The sequence below is a fragment of the Haliotis rubra genome, unplaced genomic scaffold, assembly GCF_003918875.1.
Source record: "Haliotis rubra isolate DU_JTF1 unplaced genomic scaffold, ASM391887v1 Scf148, whole genome shotgun sequence".
Taxonomy (NCBI): Eukaryota; Metazoa; Mollusca; class Gastropoda; order Lepetellida; family Haliotidae; genus Haliotis; species Haliotis rubra.
The window spans coordinates 1,156,073-1,176,052 of record NW_025765425.1 but is presented as its reverse complement, the minus strand read 5'-3'; the positions used below and the strand labels follow the sequence as shown (position 1 = coordinate 1,176,052).

At 41.4% G+C, this 19,980-nt stretch overlaps 1 protein-coding gene across 1 annotated transcript; it reads right to left on the bottom strand.

Annotated features, from left to right (window-relative positions):
- Positions 1-451: 451 nt before the first annotated feature.
- Positions 452-19,689, bottom strand: LOC124269824 (cap-specific mRNA (nucleoside-2'-O-)-methyltransferase 2-like). Its single transcript, XM_046704857.1, has 12 exons — positions 19,599-19,689; positions 17,093-17,676; positions 13,550-13,758; positions 12,632-12,829; positions 10,899-11,019; positions 9,727-10,027; positions 8,810-9,002; positions 7,715-7,852; positions 4,729-5,037; positions 4,171-4,269; positions 2,762-2,942; positions 452-788 (listed from the first exon to the last, which is right to left on the bottom strand). Exons 2-12 carry the CDS (start codon positions 17,667-17,669, stop codon positions 652-654), a joined length of 2,463 nt encoding a protein of 820 aa, XP_046560813.1. The 5' UTR covers positions 17,670-17,676; positions 19,599-19,689; the 3' UTR covers positions 452-651.
- Between the last annotated feature and the right edge of the window lie 291 nt (positions 19,690-19,980).

The following is a 19,980-nucleotide window of genomic DNA, read 5'->3' as shown; positions in this document are numbered from 1 at the left end:
GCGTCATACCACTCTTGCTCAGTTGTTTGATCAAGGCTACAATATTCAAGGCCTCAGTAGATCTTTCAAAAGTTTTTATCTTAGACAAGTGGAGGCCATTTCCAAATCTGATGCATCAGTGACAAAAATGATGCACGATGCCATGTCCCATTTTGAGATATTCTGAACATTTCCACGTTCTTTCAGTGAAACATTTGACTAGCCTTTGCATGTGTTTATGACATGTTTAAGGAGAATTCTGTCATCGGCACAATCAGCTAATATTTTACTTGAAATCGTTCTCAGCTGCCAATCACCAAAATATAAAGAGGAACTATACAAACTGTACAGACACAAGTGAAATGCAAACGAAATATCATCTGTGGTTACAAATTGCACAAAATTATTCTTCCAAACATTCAAATACTACTTGTTGGATGTGTTTGGTTCTCATTTACTGCATAGGGTGTTTGGGTCTCATTTACTGCATAGGGTGTATGTACTTGGGTCATGTCTATTTGACTGGATGAAGTAGTTGAATCTTGTGGGGTCTGCAGGAAGGATGTGTCCTTTTCATGTCAGCTCTCTGGGGTGGATATGTTTGGTTCATGTGTTACTGGATGAAGTAGTTGAATCTTGTGGGGTCTGCAGGGTGGATGTGTCCTTTTCATGTCAGCTCTCTGGGGTGGATGTGTTTGGTTCTGAGTCACCATCTGACAGACGTGCCCTCTCTGCATCGATCACAGCATCCACAAAGTTGCCGATTAAACTTCTGTTCACACTTAACATGAACCTGGTAAACACAAAATCTGAAACAGAGAGACTGTCCATCAACGTGAGAATGAGGGGTGAAAAAAGGGCTCAGGAAAGTGTTTGGTCGCTGAATGTGGGAGTGAGTGAGTGAATTGAGCTTTATGCTGCTTTTAGTAATATTGCACAATATCATGGCAGGGGACACCAGAAATGGGTTTCACACATTGTACTCATGTGCGGAATCGAACCTGGGTCTTTGGTGTTATCATGACGAGTGAACGCTTTAACCACTAGGCTACCCTACTGCCCCTTGAATGTGGGAAGAGTGAGGTAAGATCATCAGTAATATTACAGCATGTCAGCTTGATATGGAAGGAAAACCTGAAGTGATGTAGGTCTTAGAAGATTACCACTTTGATGAGACCCATAGCATTGACTTCTTTGAGTGGCGTCTTAGAAGTTGGGAAGTACAATAATGACAAACCTAATGGATAACTTCTCTAATTCAAGTGTGACATTTTTGTACAGATTCTTGTACTGTTATACAGCAAGGACTCGTTTAGTGCTGACAAACCTAGAAACATTATCAGGGATTCAAACCATGATCATACGTTTCTTCTAGGTGATGAGAACTGCTGCCTACTGGGCCACCAATAATATTCTGATCGAGGTCATACCACATTGGTGATAGTATTGAAACCCATTAGCATGGTGCTGAAGAACCAGGAATCAACAGAAATCTGGAATTCAAACCCTTGATCATAGGATTCTGGCACACCCAAGGGACATAACTTGCAGTGCCTTATACTACTAAAACCTACATGCACTGAACACCTCAATTCACAACTGGAATAAACATTCAGTTATTTTCATGTCAAGAACAGTGAGTGAGAGCAATATCATGGCAGGGGACACCCCATGTGAAGAACAAATTGCTATCCTCAAAGGTTAAAGCACTCTGCGTTTTGAATGGAGATGTTTCCAAAACATTTTCAAACACATTTTAAACATTGACTCGAAATTGCATGGTTTGAACCTGAACATGATCAGTACAACCTTTGTCTTTAAAGTATCCATCTTTAAAAGGCCACAGTTATCTTCAGTCAACTGTAAATATTGACATTTAGCATTATTTCGTTAAATTGGTTTATGGGCAGCATTTACAATTCCTCGCATATCTTTAAATTCTAGCACTTGTCTTCACTCATAGTATCCATCCAGCGGAGCAATGCATGAGGCGGTGTATTATTTCCGCATAACACAATAGCAGCGTTATGACATTTAGCATTATTAGCTAAATGGGTTCATAGGCAGCATTTACAATTCCTTGGCATAACTTTAAACTCTAGCACTTGCTTTTGCTTATAGTAAACATCCAGTGTAACAATGCACGAGGCAGTGTATTCTTTCTGTATTCCATAATAGCAGCTACGTCACTTCCGGGGGGACGTCAGATCCGCAGGCATACGTCACGTCTGCTTCCTTTCTCTCCTTCACGCTCTCCTGTCCAGTTTCGTCTCCATATTGCCTCTGCTCAAATAATTTCCCACACACCCTTCCCTTTCATAGCGCAATACTGAGGGCTGAGGTTGGTAACGATATGACTTATATTAAGTCCTGATTGTACAGACACACTTGTGCATACACTGTACCATAATTCTTTTTCTCAATAAAATAGGTGTGGTGGGCGTCATGGTGCTGATGGGACTAAGCAGCAGCACTGCTCAAACTAGGGATACTTGACTTCTGCTTTTACAGCGGCAACCCAAACCTTCCTGCCTGCTGTCTCCGTTTCCAAAGCTTTTCCATGGTGGAGGGCCATAAATAGCTAAACTAGATATCCGGTCCGTCTGCGCCATCCACACCGCGCTCTTTGTCATCCACACAACTGTCTTGTTTAGTCTGTTTACTCATGCATACCTTGCCAAAGTCATCCTCATCTATCTCCTATCATATCATCATAACAAATTTAAAGGTCTGCATGTAACAAATGTAGAATTTATACAAAGATGTGGTCCTTCATCCTTACCATTTACAATGAATTTTTTCGGAAGAACCTCCAACACCTCCATGTCCGGTCTGGTCTGAGCCGACCACTGGGAATCAACAGACTCCAAGTACGTCAACACGCTTGGATGCAGGTCAGTGAACCCCTCAAAGTACAACACCTGCTGTAACCATACACCTGGCAACTGTGGACACTTTGACACCTGGAACATGAGTGTGTTTGTGCTGTAATCATGCACCTTCCTCTTTACAACAATCCAAACAAAATCAATTTAAACAAAAGTGACAAACACTTTTCCACAATCCGGTGAAATCTGTGAGTCTAATGTATGATTCCGAATATATCATGAGCATGTTTACAAATCATTATCAAATTGAAATGACACAAGGTGTTTGCAAGAAGGAGATCATATCCTGCCTCACATACATACAAGAAATAACATGATACTATGAAACCTTGTGGACCTCAAAACTCTATATACTATAAGGGTAACGCTATTTTTCTGGGCATTATCATTTGCAGAAGCCCCATGGTAGCATCTGCGGAGGTCTTTCATTAACTGTCCGACGAAGGAGACATGATGTCATTGGTGATTGCACATCAAGAGCTGAATTCCTTATGACATCCTTATGACAAGAATGGGCGTGATAATGGCCTGTTGTCATGTTCGTGGGCATTATCAAGTTACAGTGGCCCGCTCATTTCTGATAACATGTGGGCATTTTAATGATAATTCTATCCATTTTAGCTATAAACCAAGTTATCCATTATCTTTGACCAGTTTAAGGGCATTATAAGGCTACACATTATACAGGGACCCAAAGTTCTAATAGATTTCAATGTGAAAGAATTCAAGTCAACAAGGTTTCACAGTATTGCATTCACATAAGCAAATTCTAGCCTACTAATGACATTGCCTTCAAATAAATATCACAAAGGCTTGCTAACTTGGTTATTACATGCCATCTTATCTGTATTACATAGATTGATGATTATGACGTCAATCACTGGATGGCCTGGTTCAGACTTGATTAATTACGCACAGCCATCACATAGCTGAACCCGTGTGAAGATCCGGGTTTGAACTGGTCTTCCATAACCCATGCTTCTCGTAAGAGGCGACTAACAGGACCAGGTGGTCAGGCTCGCTGAGTTGGTTGACACAGGTCATTGTATCCCAATTGCGTAGAATGATGATCATGCTGTTGATCACTGGATTGTCTGGTCCAGATCCAATTATTTATAGACTGCCACCATATAGCTGGAATATTGCTGAGTGTGGCGTAAAACTAAACTCACTCATTGTATCCCAATTGCAACATCAATGCTCACTGGACTATTTACAGAGCATTGCCATTCAGCTGAAATATTGCCGAGTGTGCCGTTAAACAAATAACAGTCTCAAACTTGGTGGTCAGACCCTTGCCTACCTGGGAGAACAAGCGTGCTAGGATGTAGAGTAGGCTGGAGGTGAAGAACGTCAGGGAGGTGTGGAGGTGTAGCACAAGGTGGCCCCCCTCAGGTATAACCTGGGGAATAAAACAAGAAATCATTCTTCTTATACAAAACAGGCCTAACATGGCATTACTTGTAAACACAGTAATTTCTGTTAGTATATTGGAATACTGACGAGTGTGGCATTGAGTGAGTGAGTGAGTTTTACGCGCATTCAGCAATATTCCAGCTATATGGTGGCGTCTGTAATAATCGAGTCTGGACCAGACAATCCAGTGATCAACAGCATGAGCATCAATCTTTGGAACCGATGACATGTGTCAACCAAGCCTGACCACCCGGTCCCGTTAGTCGCCTTTTACGACAAGCATTGGTTACTGAAGATCAATATTCTAACCCGGACCTTCACAGGTCTGTGGCATTGAACAACAAACAAACAACATATTGGAGTTCCACTCTGACCTATAAACAAATTTCACTGCAAAAACTACATAAAAAAATGACATAAAATAAAAATTATATTAAATGATCACCTTGAGAACTCGGATCAGTCTTGACAAGAATTTCCTGCGTACAGCTAGTTCCTCTCTACCAGTCTCAAGGGTGACGTCACAGACACTCAATACAACAGTGTTGCCGCTGTCAGAGATGTGCATGTCACCGATGTTGTCCAAAGTGCTACACCTGTAGGGAAGGTGTTCTTCAAGGTAGAGATGCAAGTCGTCATCTGCAACCATCAGTGCCACCTGTTGACTGTTGGCACCGGCTGACTGAGATAGCAGCTCTGAGATGACATGTGCCACCTCCTTGTAGCAAAGCCCTGGGTCTCTATCTGTAGTTAACTGAAACAAACAGTGCAACCTGGGGCTCTTTTCACGAAGCAACCTTTACTAAGGTTAACCCTAACTCCCATTCTTTAACATTGCACTAAGGTTACCTTAGTGACTTACGATTACCTTAGTGCTTTGTGAAAAGAGGCCCAGGGCCTCGTTCCTCAAAGCGATTGTAACCCTAAGTCGATCGTATCTCCCATACTTTAACATGGACTTACGACAGTCGTAGCGCTATGATCGCTTTGAGGAACGGGGCCCTGGTCACATGTACAAATCTGAGTCTCTTGGCCCTTAGTGACTTACGATTACCTTAGTGCTTTGTGAAAAGAGGCCCAGGGCCTCGTTCCTCAAAGCGATCGTAGCGCTAAGATGATCGTAACTCCCATACTTTAACATAGACTTACGACTGTCATAGCGCTACGATCGCTTTGTGAAAGGAGGCCCAGGTCCAGATTAACAGTATCCTTTTCCAGTAATCAACATATCATCTGAGAGTGGTGTACCTGTATTTGTGCATTGTTAAAGATTGTTCATCTGATTATCAACTAACATGTCCATGGTCTGTGAAGGAGTGAGTTTGGTTTTAATCTGTTTCTCACAGTTGGCTTCACCAGAAGTGGGCTTCACACATTGCACCCATGTGAGGAATCGAACCTGGGTCTTCAGCAGAATGAGCTGAACACTTTAACCACTAGGCTTCCTCCTGGAGCCATAATCTCAGACTGTTGATCTGTTCGTAGTTAATCTGTTACGACTGTTAATTTGACAATGGCTAATCCATGCATGGTCTAAGACAGTGTTCATCTGATGGTAGCTAACCTGTGCATGGTCTAAGACTGTGTTCATCTGATAGTAGCTAACCTGTGCATGGTCTAAGACTGTGTTCATCTGATGGTAGCTAACCTGTGCATGGTCTAAGACTGTGTTCATCTGATAGTAGCTAACCTGTGCATGGTCTAAGACAGTGTTCATCTGATGGTAGCTAACCTGTACATGGTCAAAGACTGTGTTCATCTGATGGTAGCTAACCTGTGTATGGTCAAAGACTGTGTTCATCTGATGGTAGCTAACCAGTGTATGGTCTAAGACTGTGTTCATCTGATGGTAGCTAACCTGTGTATGGTCTAAGACTGTGTTCATCTGGTATAACCAGTGTAGGTCTAACCTGATGGTAGCTAACCTGTGCATGGTCTAAGACAGTGTTCATCTGATGGTAGCTAACCTGCGCATGGTCTAAGACTGTGTTCATCTGATGGTAGCTAACCTGTGCATGGTCAAAAGGCAGTGTTCATCTGATGGTAGCTTACCTGTGCATGGTCTAAGACAGTGTTCATCTGATGGTAGCTAACCTGTGCATGGTCTAAGACTGTGTTCATCTGATAGTAGCTAACCTGTGCATGGTCTAAGACAGTGTTCATCTAATAGTAGCTAACCTGTGCATGGTCTAAGACTGTGTTCATCTGATGGTAGCTAACCCGCATGGTCTAAGACTGTGTTCATCTGATGGTAAACCTGTGCATGGTCTAAGACTGTGTTCATCTGATGGTAGCTAACATGTGCATGGTCAAAGACTGTGTTCATTTGATGGTAGCAAGCCTGTGCATGGTCTAAGACAGTGTTCATCTGATAGTAGCTAACCTGTGCATGGTATAAGACTGTGTTCATCTGATAGTAGCTAACCTGCATGGTCTAAGACTGTGTTCATCTGATAGTAGCTAACCTGTGCATGGTCTAAGACTGTGTTCATCTGATGGTAGCTAACCTGTGCATGGTCTAAGACTGTGTTCATCTGATGGTAGCTAACATGTGCATGGTCAAAGACTGTGTTCATCTGATGGTAGCAAGCCTGTGCATGGTCTAAGACTGTGTTCATCTGATAGTAGCTAACCTGTGCATGGTCTAAGACTGTGTTCATCTGATAGTAGCTAACCTGTGCATGGTCTAAGACTGTGTTCATCTAATGGTAGCTAACATGTCCATGGTCTAAGACAGTGTTCATCTGATGGTAGCTAACCCGTGCATGGTCTAAGACAGTGTTCATCTGATGGTAGCTAACCTGTGCATGGTCTAATACAGTGTTCATCTGATGGTAGCTAACCTGTGCATGGTCTAAGACAGTGTTCATCTGATGGTAGCTAACCTGTGCATGGTCTAAGACAGTGTTCATCTGATGGTAGCTAACCTGTGCATGGTCTAAGACAGTGTTCATCTGATGGTAGCTAACCTGTGCATGGTCTAAGACTGTGTTCATCTGATAGTAGCTAACCTGTGCATGGTCTAAGACTGTGTTCATCTGATAGTAGCTAACCTGTGCATGGTCTAAGACTGTGTTCATCTGATAGTAGCTAACCTGTGCATGGTCTAAGACAGTGTTCATCTGATAGTAGCTAACCTGTGCATGGTCTAAGACTGTGTTCATCTGATGGTAGCTAACCTGTGCATGGTCTAAGACTGTGTTCATCTGATAGTAGCTAACCTGTGCATGGTCTAAGACTGTGTTCATCTGATGGTAGCTAACCTGTGCATGGTCTAAGACTGTGTTCATCTGATGGTAGCTAACCTGTGCATGGTCTAAGACAGTGTTCATCTGATGGTAGCTAACCTGTGCATGGTCTAAGACTGTGTTCATCTGATAGTAGCTAACCTGTGCATGGTCTAAGACTGTGTTCATCTGATAGTAGCTAACCTGTGCATGGTCTAAGACTGTGTTCATCTCTTTGGTGAAGTAGCCATCACAAAACCGTGAGCTTTTCACACGTGAGAGTGGCCTCCCTTTACCGGCTGTCCAGTGGTTAATCTCGGATGGATGTAGGGGGTCTGTACACTGTAAAAGAAAAAAATAACGTATATCACATTAATATGCTGAGTTCAAGCTTGTCTTGTGAAGTGTATAATTTCACAGTCCTCCATACACTGTGAGGTTTGATTGTCTGATGTTTTACTCTGCACTCGGCAATATTCCAGCTTTATGACAGCCGTCTGTAAATAATCGAGTCTGGACGAGACAATCAAGGGATTGACATCACGAACATCGATCTAGACAATTTACGATGTGATAACATGCATCAATCAAGTTAGCGAGCTTGACCACCCAATCCTGTTAGCCACCTCTTACAACAAGCCAGGGCTGCTGAAGACCAGATCTAACCCGGATCTTCACAATGAGGACTACAGGGTTTTTCAATTTACTCAGACATTAATGTTCCAAAACGAGGTATCCCAACCTGACTTATGAATTCTTCCACGCATGCATGCACGCATGCCAGTATTTGCAATACTTTAATTTGCCAGTTGACCATCAGGGCTTGCTGCTGCCTGCAGGCTTTAAAATCTACAGGCCCAGAATGAAATCTGCAGGCCCATTTTGTTAAAGTCAAACCAATGAAAACAAAATAGACTATACTGTACACAGTTTCACAATGTTTCTACAGAATCAATTAGCGAAGCCTATGGCACACAGAGCAGTTTGTATTTGTCAAAGACTGGTGTTGACATTCCTATGCACAAGCGCTGAAATACCAGGAAGTGATACTGCAAGTTATCATATTATGATGGATCGTGGATGATTCTCGAACGTTAATAAAGAAAGAAATATGAGAAAGATTCCAGTTGAAAAAAAAAAAAAAATGACAGATAATTTACTGAAGGCCACTAGGGCCTGCATATCTTTGGAACTGCCGGCCTGATACAATAACAACCGGCGTTGGGCCTCTGGTCCGGCAATTATTTTGAATGCTGACACACACGCACACACACACACAAAAATAAGATGTCGTCTCACCTCCAGCGACATGTGGTCATCCTTTACATCTAGCTTCTCCATCAGCTGCACCCTCTGTTTCCATGGCAACTGACTCTGTTCCACCCTACACTTGAACGACCCTGAGTGTATACGCTGGGATACAGGCTTGTCATATCCACCGCCCTGTTTCCCGGATCGACGGAGAGATGATTTCAAACTTGGATGCATAATTCTGAAACAAAACATACGAGAAAGTAGGATACCTTTAGTATAGATAAAGGCGACTTCAAATAGTCTGTTTCAACCTTCTAAAAGCAGAAATAAACCTTTCGTCAAAGTTTAAATAGGAATGCATCAATGATGTCAGAAGTCCTGAGTGAGTGAGTGAGTGAGTGAGTGAGTGAGTGAGTGAGTGAGTGAGTTTACTTTTATGCCGCTTTTAACAATATTCCTGCAATATCATGATGGGGGACTTCAAACATTGTACTAATGTGGGGAATCAAACCCAGGTCTTTGGCATGACGAGCAAATGCTTTAACCACTAGGCTACCCCACTGCCTTGAAGACCCTGGATCTTGATGAGTCAAAAAGGGAAACTGTCGAAAGATCATGGATCATGCATCAGCATTGATATACTAAGTGGGTGTATGACAATCAGCCAGCTCCCTCAACACTATCACTCCACCATAGACCCGTGAAGATCCAGGTTAGAATTGGTGTTCAGTAACCCATGCTTGTAAGAGGCTACTAACGGGATCGAGTGGTCAGACTCGCTGACTTGTTTGACACATGTCATCATATCCCAATTGCGTAGATTGATGTTCATGCTGCTTATGACCGGATTGTCTGATCCAGACTCGATTATTTACCGACCGCCGCCACAAAGCCAAATACTGCTGGAGTTAAACAACAACCAATCATACAGAACGAACACAAACATTCATGGTGTCAAACACCTGAGGAAAGAATGTTTTAGACTGTTTGCACCCACCTTGTGTGACTGGTGTGTGATCTTCATGTAGCCGGGGATGGTGTTCACGTGGTAGGTGTTGACGAACACCTCCGTGCAGTAGTCCCTCATGGCCTGCATCTTCGTCCTCTGGTCCGGCGTGAAGTCCCCGTACAGGTGAATGTTGCTGCGGATCGTGTCTGACTGATGCTTTGTGAAGAATCGGCAACATTCAATGTGTTCTTGCAGAAATGATGGAGGTATATCTGCTTTCTCAAATATTGGGATTTCTTGTGTGGCTGTTGAAGCTGAAAATATCCTCAATATGTTAAATTTGCAACCCAGGGAGATAGAGGAGTGTGGAGTTGTGTGCGTGTGTGTGGTAATATTCCACTTACAAAGTTATATGGTGGTGGTCTGTAAATAAATGCATATGGACCAGACAATCCAGTGTTTGACATCATGGGCAATACTGTATGCAATTTATGTCATGCATTAATGAAGTCAACGAGTGTGTGTGTGTGTTGTGGGAGTCAGTTATAACCTAAGTGATAAAATTCCACACTAAACTACAAAACGACTATGAATTTATCTGTATTTCAATAAAAAACAACCAAAGATAGCAAGTAAGTTGGGTTGTGCTTTATGCCACATTTAAAGCAGAGGACACCAGAAATTCAAACACTCTACCAATGTGGGAAATGAAATGCTTTAAACGCTAAGCTACCCTACTGCCTCTTAAAGATGGGTCAAACAAAACCTAACATACACTGTCTAAAACATTTATAGTATTATGACGAAAGCGTGAAATCCGAGGTCGAAAAACCTGCTTATTCACGACTGTCAAGTAACCACCATGCTTGGGGATTTTACGAGACGCTTTAAACATCCCGCACCGTGTTCGCAACCAATCGAGTTGGTTCACGGTGATTGAATTAATTAGGGTCAAGCGCTTCAGTTAGTACCGCGGAGCGCACTCGTCTCGCGTACAAGAGACGATAGGCCGTTCGCGTACACGTTACGTCTCTGACTGGTGATTACTTAACAGAACAGGATTATTGGTAAAACAAATTTACAGCTTTCAATCTCCATACTGTTTTGCATCGAGTGGTACTTGCATGGATATCCTCTGCATCCTGTACTGAACCAGTAGCCATTAATCCCTCCCAGTATACTCACAGAAGAAATGCTGACACAGCGCCTCGAGTGCATGACCTTTCATCTGCTTCCTGTAGCCCAGGCAGACGGTGTACACCTCAGAGTTACCCGACTTGCTGGTAGGCGGCTTGAACACGTTCACCTGAACAGTCAGTACGATTAGGAAATAAATCTACAAAGTTTTGAAATTTGGTTTAACTGCTGATTACAGGGATGCATTCAGCCTTTTTGATTTAAGAAAGTGGGCCAACACCTATCTGAACCTGGCTCAACATGTTTTAGGATTTTTACCAAACTTATGACATCACAATCCGCGGACACCAGGAATAGACAGTCACATGACCATGCTCACTGATGAATTTATAAAACCAAAAACCATCAGAATGTTTGTCTTTGATCATAAATATCTCAGGAATACAACGATTAGCGCTGAATATTGCTTTCGCTCAAGATACAAGTCACAGTATATCATTGACATGGTTATTACTAAAGCGTTGTTCAAATTGTTATTTTTGTTTCAATTATATCTTGCACTACGTCAACAAAGAGCACCAGCTTTCTTTGCAAGAAATTTCAATTTGTGGAAGTAATGACATGCCTAGATGCAGCCCTGGATTAGGTACCCTCTAGTTTTTAACCAAGTGTAGCTTGTGTTTGATAAGCTACAATACATGTATTCCTGATTCTCCGAAATTTCTAAATGTGTATCAAAGACTTAAACTGATAAGCTGTTGTGATGGTTTTGAGGTATCCAATGGAAGTATATTCCCTGATTTTAATGTTATTTTGACCAATGTCATGGTATATTCCACCTCAATCATTGCCATATTTTTCTTTACATTATCAGTCGGTGTAGAGGCTGATAACCCTGTCCTTTTTAACTCATAGGTGTAAGCTGATAATGCTCCATGTCTTTCCTTCCATTAACAATAGAGCAGACTACTTAAATCAGTGAGTGAGTGAGTGAGCATGGTTTTTTTTAGCAATATTCCAGCAGCATCCCAGCAGAAGACACCAGAAATGGGCTTCACACATTGTACTCATGTGGGAAATGGAATCTGGTTCTTCATCAAGCCACAGTCACTCCCACCTCAGGGCATTGGTTGATGTAGCAAATGGCAACCATTATTGTCTCAAAGAAAGGCCTTAGTGAATATTTTATGAGTGTTTCAGTCACTTTCGTCAGCAATGCTACATGAAAACATTTTGGTGAAAAAGTTGTAAATAAAGAATGCTCAGAGTGGGGTATAATATAGTTATACCATATCTTCCTCAGTGTATTGGTGAACACTGGATTCAAACCCACACCTGTAGGATTCTGTCATGGGATGGCACTCTACACATCTAACAGCGGGGCCACCTGTAGTAATATGCCTTTGGAAACTGGCACGACTCCTACTTAAGGCAGAGGTGAGAAACTTTAAAGTTTGTAACGATGTACAACTTTTCTTTCAGTGTTAGTGACAGGATGATGTCATATACAAATATGACGTCAGTACAACAGTGATAACATGAGTGAGGGAGTAAGTTTAGTTTTACGCTGCTTTTAGAAAGATTCCAGCAATATTCAAGTGGGGGATGCCAGAAATGGCTTTCAGAAAGATTCCAGCAATATTCAAGTGGGGGATGCCAGAAATGGCTTTCACACATTGTACCCATGTGGGGAATCGAACCTGGGTTTTCAGCATAATGAGCGAACACTTTATCCACAAGGCTACCCCCACTGCCCCAGTGAGAACATGAATTAGAATTACCTGTTCGAACTGTGAACAAAGAAGATACATAAGGCACACGGTGGAAGACTCAAACATTGTGAAGAGTTTCAGGACAAAAGCTCCCCCTGGTGATAAGATCTGAAGAGCTGTCAGAACTTCACAGTAGTGCAGATGGGACACCACAACCTCCTGTTCGGCTGGAGTGTTCTGACAGTCGATACTGCCGTCTGCCGTCACCTGCAATACAAAAATAACTGTAACAGGACACTCCAACACCAGTTTAACGAGGAATTATCACTGTGATCTGTAACAAATACCAGCAGACCAGTGGTTGATGGAATGAACCAGAGATGCCAACCCCAAAGTGTTGCCAATAGGAGTTTCAAGGATCACAATTAGTAGTTAGACCATAAAATTAGTAGTCAACTAAATACTTAAAATCATGATGAATTCTGAGAAAGATAATATGACACTAATCAAGAGTGAAGCTTTGATTTCACATACCTCAAACAGCAGATTTCCAAATTATCAGCATTACATTTCTTCGTTTCTTCTTGTCGTCTCTTTTAGGTGAAAATGTATTTAATCGATGAAAATATATGTTTTAGACTATATATCCAAATTTTAATTAATTTTCTTCAAATTAGTAGAATTCTAGTGCAATCGTATTGTCTTAGTTTGAGGCTAAAATTCGTAGCGAGGTTGGCATCTCTGAATGAACCAACCAGGACAAGATGATACACAATCAGTATGCTCCATAACTGTATCGAATCTTAGGGCAAAAATTAGAAGGTACTGAAAATCAGTCCTGATGCAGCAGAGTATTTCCAAACTTCCTGGGATTCGAACCACTGACCGTCATTTTTGATAACTGACATCAATACCTTCATTCGTGAACAGGTCCATGTATAGCTGCCTGCACCAACACTCACAAACCCTGTCACCGTGGCTACTCACCAGTTGGATATCCCCCATGTGATGTGTTATATTCTTCAGGCCCTGGAGGTTGTCGTAGTCCATGATGTTCCCGGTTCCGTCCTCCCCGAAGTACCAGTTGTCCAGGGTCAGCCTGATGAACCTGTCATCATCGATCATCTGGACTAGACTGTTCCCCTCATAGTAGGGACTCAATGTTGTACCGAGCCATGACCAGGTTCCACTGAAAGCTGCAGAAAATATACAAAGTCATGTCCTAACTTTAATTTAAAAATGAGTTTGAAATTACTTAAATTCAGGACTGCCTCTGTGAACAAGTAGATAGAGCACATGCCTGGAGAGTGAAAGGTTGGAACCCCATCCATCATATCAGTGAGTAAATTTGGTTTTACACCGCTTTTAGCAATAATCCAGCAATATCACAGTGGTGGTACAACAGAAATTGGCTTCACACATTGTAACCATGTGGGGAATCGAACCCGGTAGGAGGCCATTTCTTCCCCGGTCTTAACCTTCCCCAGGGAGAATCTGGCCTAGGCCAAACTTTCCCCGGGGAGGTTTTGTCCTAGGATATTCTTACCCCGGGGAAAGTTTGGGCTAGGCTAAAGTCTCTTTCCCAAACACACACCACCCCCCCCGTTTAAACTAGGAAATTTTGTTCAGTTTTCTATGAAAAGTGGGGAGATTCTGGCCTAGCTAGGCTACTTCTTCCCCACCCTTGTTTTTATACCAAAGGGGGGATGATTCTGGCCTACCTAGGCTACTTCTTCCCCACCTTTGTTCTTACATCAAAAGGGGAAGATTCTGGCCTAGCTAGGCCACTTCTTCCCCACCCTTGCTCTTATATCAAGAACCATTTTTGTGAAGACACATTGCATTAGTTCTTCACCTGTCCAAATCATGTCACCATAAGATGTAAACATTCAATCGCACATTTGATGGGTAAATAAGATGTAATATACACAGGTTGCTTGTTCTCTTATCATGCTGTTTACTATCTAATATTTGTTGTATTTATATATGCATAAATGTAATGGAACATTATTCACATAAGCTTGTTTACTAATCCATAATCACTTTTGGTGAATGAAATATGATTCAGATATCCATGGGCCAAGCATACCCCTTATCAAACCTTGTCTTTTGAATATAGAATAGTGAGTGAGTTGAGTTTTACGCTGCAATCTATTTCTCAATTTTTTATTTTTCATCAAATTCATTAATGAAGATGCAACACAACTACAGTCGAGCACCGATGTGTCGAACTCTGATACTTGATATCTCGGTTGTCTCGATATAACATCCCGGCAAAATACTTCATAATTTATCATTATTCAAGCTCTTTTAACTCGATACGGATGTCTCGATTTTTCGGATATCTCGATATCTTGACATAATTTCATGTTCCCAACAAGCAGAATTACCCTTTTAACTCGATATTTGCAAAGAAACTCAATATTCACCTACCTCTCATGGGCAAATATCCCTCTGAACTGAGGTTGTTTACACACGGTTTGGCATGAATCAAAGGGATGCGGTAGTGTAAACTAATTAGGGCTAATTGAGTTGAAGGTGTCACTTGTTTGTTATTTAATTAGGATTAATTAAGAAGGATTTAATAAGGAAGTACTCCCTGTTATGACTAAACACTACTGATTGCGGATTATAGTTTTGAATCAAAACATACTGACAAGCGTTTTGTTTTCTTTCATAGTGATATGTGATGATATGCCCTGGTTGGATGTCTCGAAGTTCGGATAACTTGATATTTTTTCTCGGTCCCATGAATATCGAAACAACGGTGCTCGACTGTATCTATTTTGGAAGATTGTTTTCATCAAATAAATCAATGAACCTTCAACACAACTTGGTTTGTTTGCTTGTTGTTTAACACCACACTCAGCAATACTCCAGCTATATGGCTCGGTCTGTAAATAATCGAGTCTGGACCAAACAATCCTGTGATCAACATTACGAGCATCGATCTACGCAATTGGGATACGGTGACATGTGTCAACCAAGTCAGCGAGCCTGACAACCCGATCCCGTTAGTCGCCTCTTATGACAAGCATGGGTTACTGAAGATCAATATTCTAGCCCGGACCTACACGGGTCGAATAGAATAAGGCAATATAGTGGAATACAGATGATACAGTATTTGATATAGATATTGTGTTGGGTTGTTGTTGTTGTTGTTGTGTTGATGTTTACGTCTGCTTCCAACTGTTAAGTTGATGTCGCCGAGGTGGATGCCATATTTAAAGCCATGAGAGAGGGAATAACATTTTGAATGGATAAGGTGGAAAATCTCACATTATATAAGGATTTTGAAACAAAATGTGAACCATGTACATGTTATATATGAAGATGAAGATGACCTGTAAATTGTTAATGGAACTTGACATCAACATGAATATCTTATCAATGTGTTCACGTGAATAGCTATGTCTTGTTTCCGACTTCTTCAAGACGAACATAAACATGAAAACAAGGTTTGGGAAGAAATAGCCTAGCTTGGCCAGAATCTCCCTCTTTTAATATAAGAACAAGGGTTTGAAACAAGTAGCCTTTAAAGTTGATTCAAGGGTGTTGTTGTTGTTGTGTTAGGTGCTTTTGAGGTCGCCTTCGCCGGTTGGCATGTCGGCAGACCTATCCCTCCTTGGGATGCGTGGGGTTCAAGGGTGGGGAAAGTTTGGCCTATGACAAATTTTACCTGGGGAAGATTAAGCCTAAGGGGGGGAAGTTTTGCCTAGGCTAAAGTTTCCCTGGGGACAGTTTGTCCAGGGTGAAAGTTTGGCCTGTTACACCGGGTGTTTGGCATGGCGAGTTAATGCTTTAACCACTAGGCTAGCCCACCTCCCCTCCATCATATCTAAAGTTGCTGAAAGATGGTACATTTACTTCTTGTTGCCCTGGACACCCCTTGCCATAAAGGAGATCAAAGAAAGACTGATAGCTTAGAGTCAATACACTGCATCTGAGTGAAACACACAGACACACAGACACACACATGCACATGTGCATGCACCTTCCTGTGTAAGTGCAATAATCTTGAATGTGAAATTAAACCCCACTTACACACAAACAACTGAAAATGAACTGTCTAACAGCCACCAGAAATGGGCTTCACACATTGTATCCATGTGGGGACTCGAACCTGGATCTTCGGCATGATGAGAGAACACTTTAACCACTACCCCCACTGCCCCCAGATCCATTCTAACCCTGAATCCCTGTGTGATTCCCCAAAAGTACACAACCCAAGAAGTAAGTCTCAGGGCTCGATTTAAGAGATGTTAACCTAATTGCACCAGGTGCAACTTAAGATAAAAACCTGGCTGCACCAGCCAATTCCAGTTGCACTGCTTTTATTGCAATATGTAGATGCAATTATTTAGATGTTTCATTCAGAAGTTTACCCACTCAAAATGTGACTTACACCTGGTGCAAGTTAGACAAATAACTACATTGCACTTTGTAATATTGGGTTGCAATAGTGCAAGTAACAAAGCACTAAATCGAGCCCTGAGTCTGACTATCAAAAGGTCACATTTCCTAGAATACCTTGAGACATGAGGAAGTGGTTAAGAGCAGCAATGAAGGCGCCGGGTGCCTCACACAAATGGACAGAGTTGAATGTGTCTGCTCTCAGTGGGACAAGAGTGAAGGTCGACACAATCTCGAAGAACTTGCCCCATGCCTGCGTACACAGCTCTGCATGGAAGACCTGTTTGATCTCTTGTACAACTCCACCTGCTAGGTTGGTGAAACAGGTGTGCTTGTGCCATTCCAGAACATCCTTGTCGCTCAGCTCATCCTTGAGGGCATTGAGATCTTCCTTCAGGCAAAGGAGATCCTTTATATTCCAGCAGAGATCTTCATTATCTGATGCTTCACTGACTTCCTGGCTTTCTGTCTTCGATCCGTCATTGCAGACGGCTAACCTCCTTCCCTCTCCGACCTGCTTCCCCTGTGTCTGTTTACTATCTTGACAATTCAGTCTTGGGGTGACGGTTTTGTGTCTGAGAGTAGAATATCTGAATTTTTTATCAAATAGTTTGTCCACCTTATCCTTTGAACTGGGATCTAGCTGATGTGTGAGAGTATTATAAGAATCAAAGCGTTTCCTTTTAGGTCCCATCTAGAAGCTGAAACAAACAAGAGTGATTGAGTGAGTGAGTTGGGTTTTACGCCACTTTTAGCAATATTCCAGGGCAGGAGACACCAGAAATGGGCTTCACACACTGTACCCATGTGGGGAATCGAACCTGGGTCTTCGGCGTGACGAGTATGATTTTACACCGCTTTTAGCAATATTCCCACGGTGGGGGACACCAGAAATGGGCTTCACACAAATGGGTCTTCAGCGTGATGAGCGAACGCTTTAACCACTAGGCTACCCCCACCGCTGAAACCAACAGAGTAAAATACATCACAACATACACTACTCAAAAGAAGCTTAGGGCCACCTGATTCATATACCCATGAAGATCCAGGATAGAATTGGTCTTCAGCAACCCATGTTTGCCATAAGAAGAGACTAACGCCAGGGCTTATTTAAGAGATGTTAACCTACTTGTACCAGGTGTAACCTAAGATAAAAACCTAGTTGCACCAGCCAATTGCACTGCTTTTATTGCAATATATAATGACAGAAAGATGCTATTGAATTATTCAAAGTTTAGAAGAAAAATGAGCTGACATAATTAATAATAATAATAAGTGATCTTCTATTGCGCACAGTCTCCAAACACCAAGTGATTGCTCGCGACGCTTAATCAGAATCTAATTATTATTGCTCCAGATAACCAACCAATTATGCTTTTAATGTTAGATTTATTGTTGATTTATTTCTCAAAAACTGACAAATAAACAAAGTTAGACAAATAACTAGGTTGCACTTTATATTATTGGGTAGCACCGTGCAAGTAACAAAGCACTAAATCGAGCCCTGAACGGGACCGGGTGGTCAGGCTCACTGACATGGTTGACATATCATTGTATGCCAATTGACTAAATCTGTCCTCACGCTGGTGATTATTGGATTGTCTGGTCCACACTGGATTATTTACAGACCGTTTAAATATAACACAATGAATGAATCAAGCGTTCCCTAAAATTCTTCATAGTAGTATATATTACATAGACAAAAGATAAAGATATTAATCTGAATAATATGACTAATTCTACTGACAACTTAATAATAATACTGTCATGATGGTATAGCAAGGTAAATCTGTTTGATGAGATATAAATAACGTCATGAATCCTAATGAAGACATGCCTACTCATCACTATAGTGTTATAAAATTGTAACAAGGACAATTGTACTTAGAAATATGATAACCCTGTTTTCCAATTTGTCTGCCAAATACACTTTTGAAATTCCAGATAAATCCAAACATTTTTTATTGATAAAAGAACAATACCAGACAGTGTCTGTTGTAATACATGGATTATTGTCCACTACTAGCTCTCTATATATTTTAAAACAAATTCAGAAGTTTAGGCTTTTATTTAATGTGATCAGAGACCATATAATAACATATGAGCTATGATGTGACTGAATTTAGAATTGAGCCCTCTAGAACTTTACTTACATAATTTGTATTTGGTAAGAGTTCTGTCCGTAACCAGCTTGAAATGTATTTTATTTATTATGATTATTTCTAAGGGTTTGGCTTTGATTTCTAGTTTGGATTTAGCATTGTGTTAGTTTAGTTTAGGTTAGGGTTTGGGTAGGCTACAAAAAAAAAAATCTATTCTTAATCTTAATCTTAGGCATAGAATGCTTAACAACGGGGGTTACGGGCGGACATTTCCCCTTGTATTCCTCTGACAACTATAGGACATCACACTGTCTCATGATATATTACTACAAGCCAAAAGTACATAAGATCAGAGACCATGTCTACATTGGTCTCTGACTGAGTCTGAGGAATCAGTCGACAAACAATTAGACTGTTAACAATCAAGTCATTAACTATCATCGTCATTCTGATTGAAAAAGTGTTCTAAAAGACATATCCTAAAAGTCCACGATACAAAAAGAAGCTGTCAGTTAAAGTACCCGTGTTGATACAGCATTAAGCATTGAAAACGTCTTCTAGTCGTTGCTCAAACTCAACATGTTCTTTCTGTTTACGAGGAGAGTTTAACAAACTCACAGCACTGCAATTTGAGCCTAACACAAGCAATAAGACCCTACACGGAGTCGTGATATACACTTCCGGGAAGGGATAAGCTGGGCCCCGTCTCGAAATCGCAAGGTGGTGTGCGCAAAGGGAGCCAGGAACCAGCTTAGGGAAGGGAGAGCATCGCAGTTTCTCTTATTGAATAAAGGGCAGTAAAATACTATTATTGGCGTTCATAAAATCTTTTATTTTACTTTTAGGTTCATTGAAGATATTAATTCTGCGTTTTCAAAACACTTAATCCGGATAACGAAAATA

Coding starts and splice junctions, on each gene's coding strand:
- LOC124269824 (XM_046704857.1), bottom strand. CDS start 17,669: ATGGGACCTAAAAGGAAACGCTTTGATTCTTATAATACTCTCACACAT. Junction 9,003..9,726: donor CTAAAACATTCTTTCCTCAG/GTGTTTGACACC, acceptor GTTTTGTTTCAG/AATTATGCATCCAAGTTTGA. Junction 2,943..4,170: donor TAGCACGCTTGTTCTCCCAG/GTAGGCAAGGGT, acceptor CTCATGTTCCAG/GTGTCAAAGTGTCCACAGTT.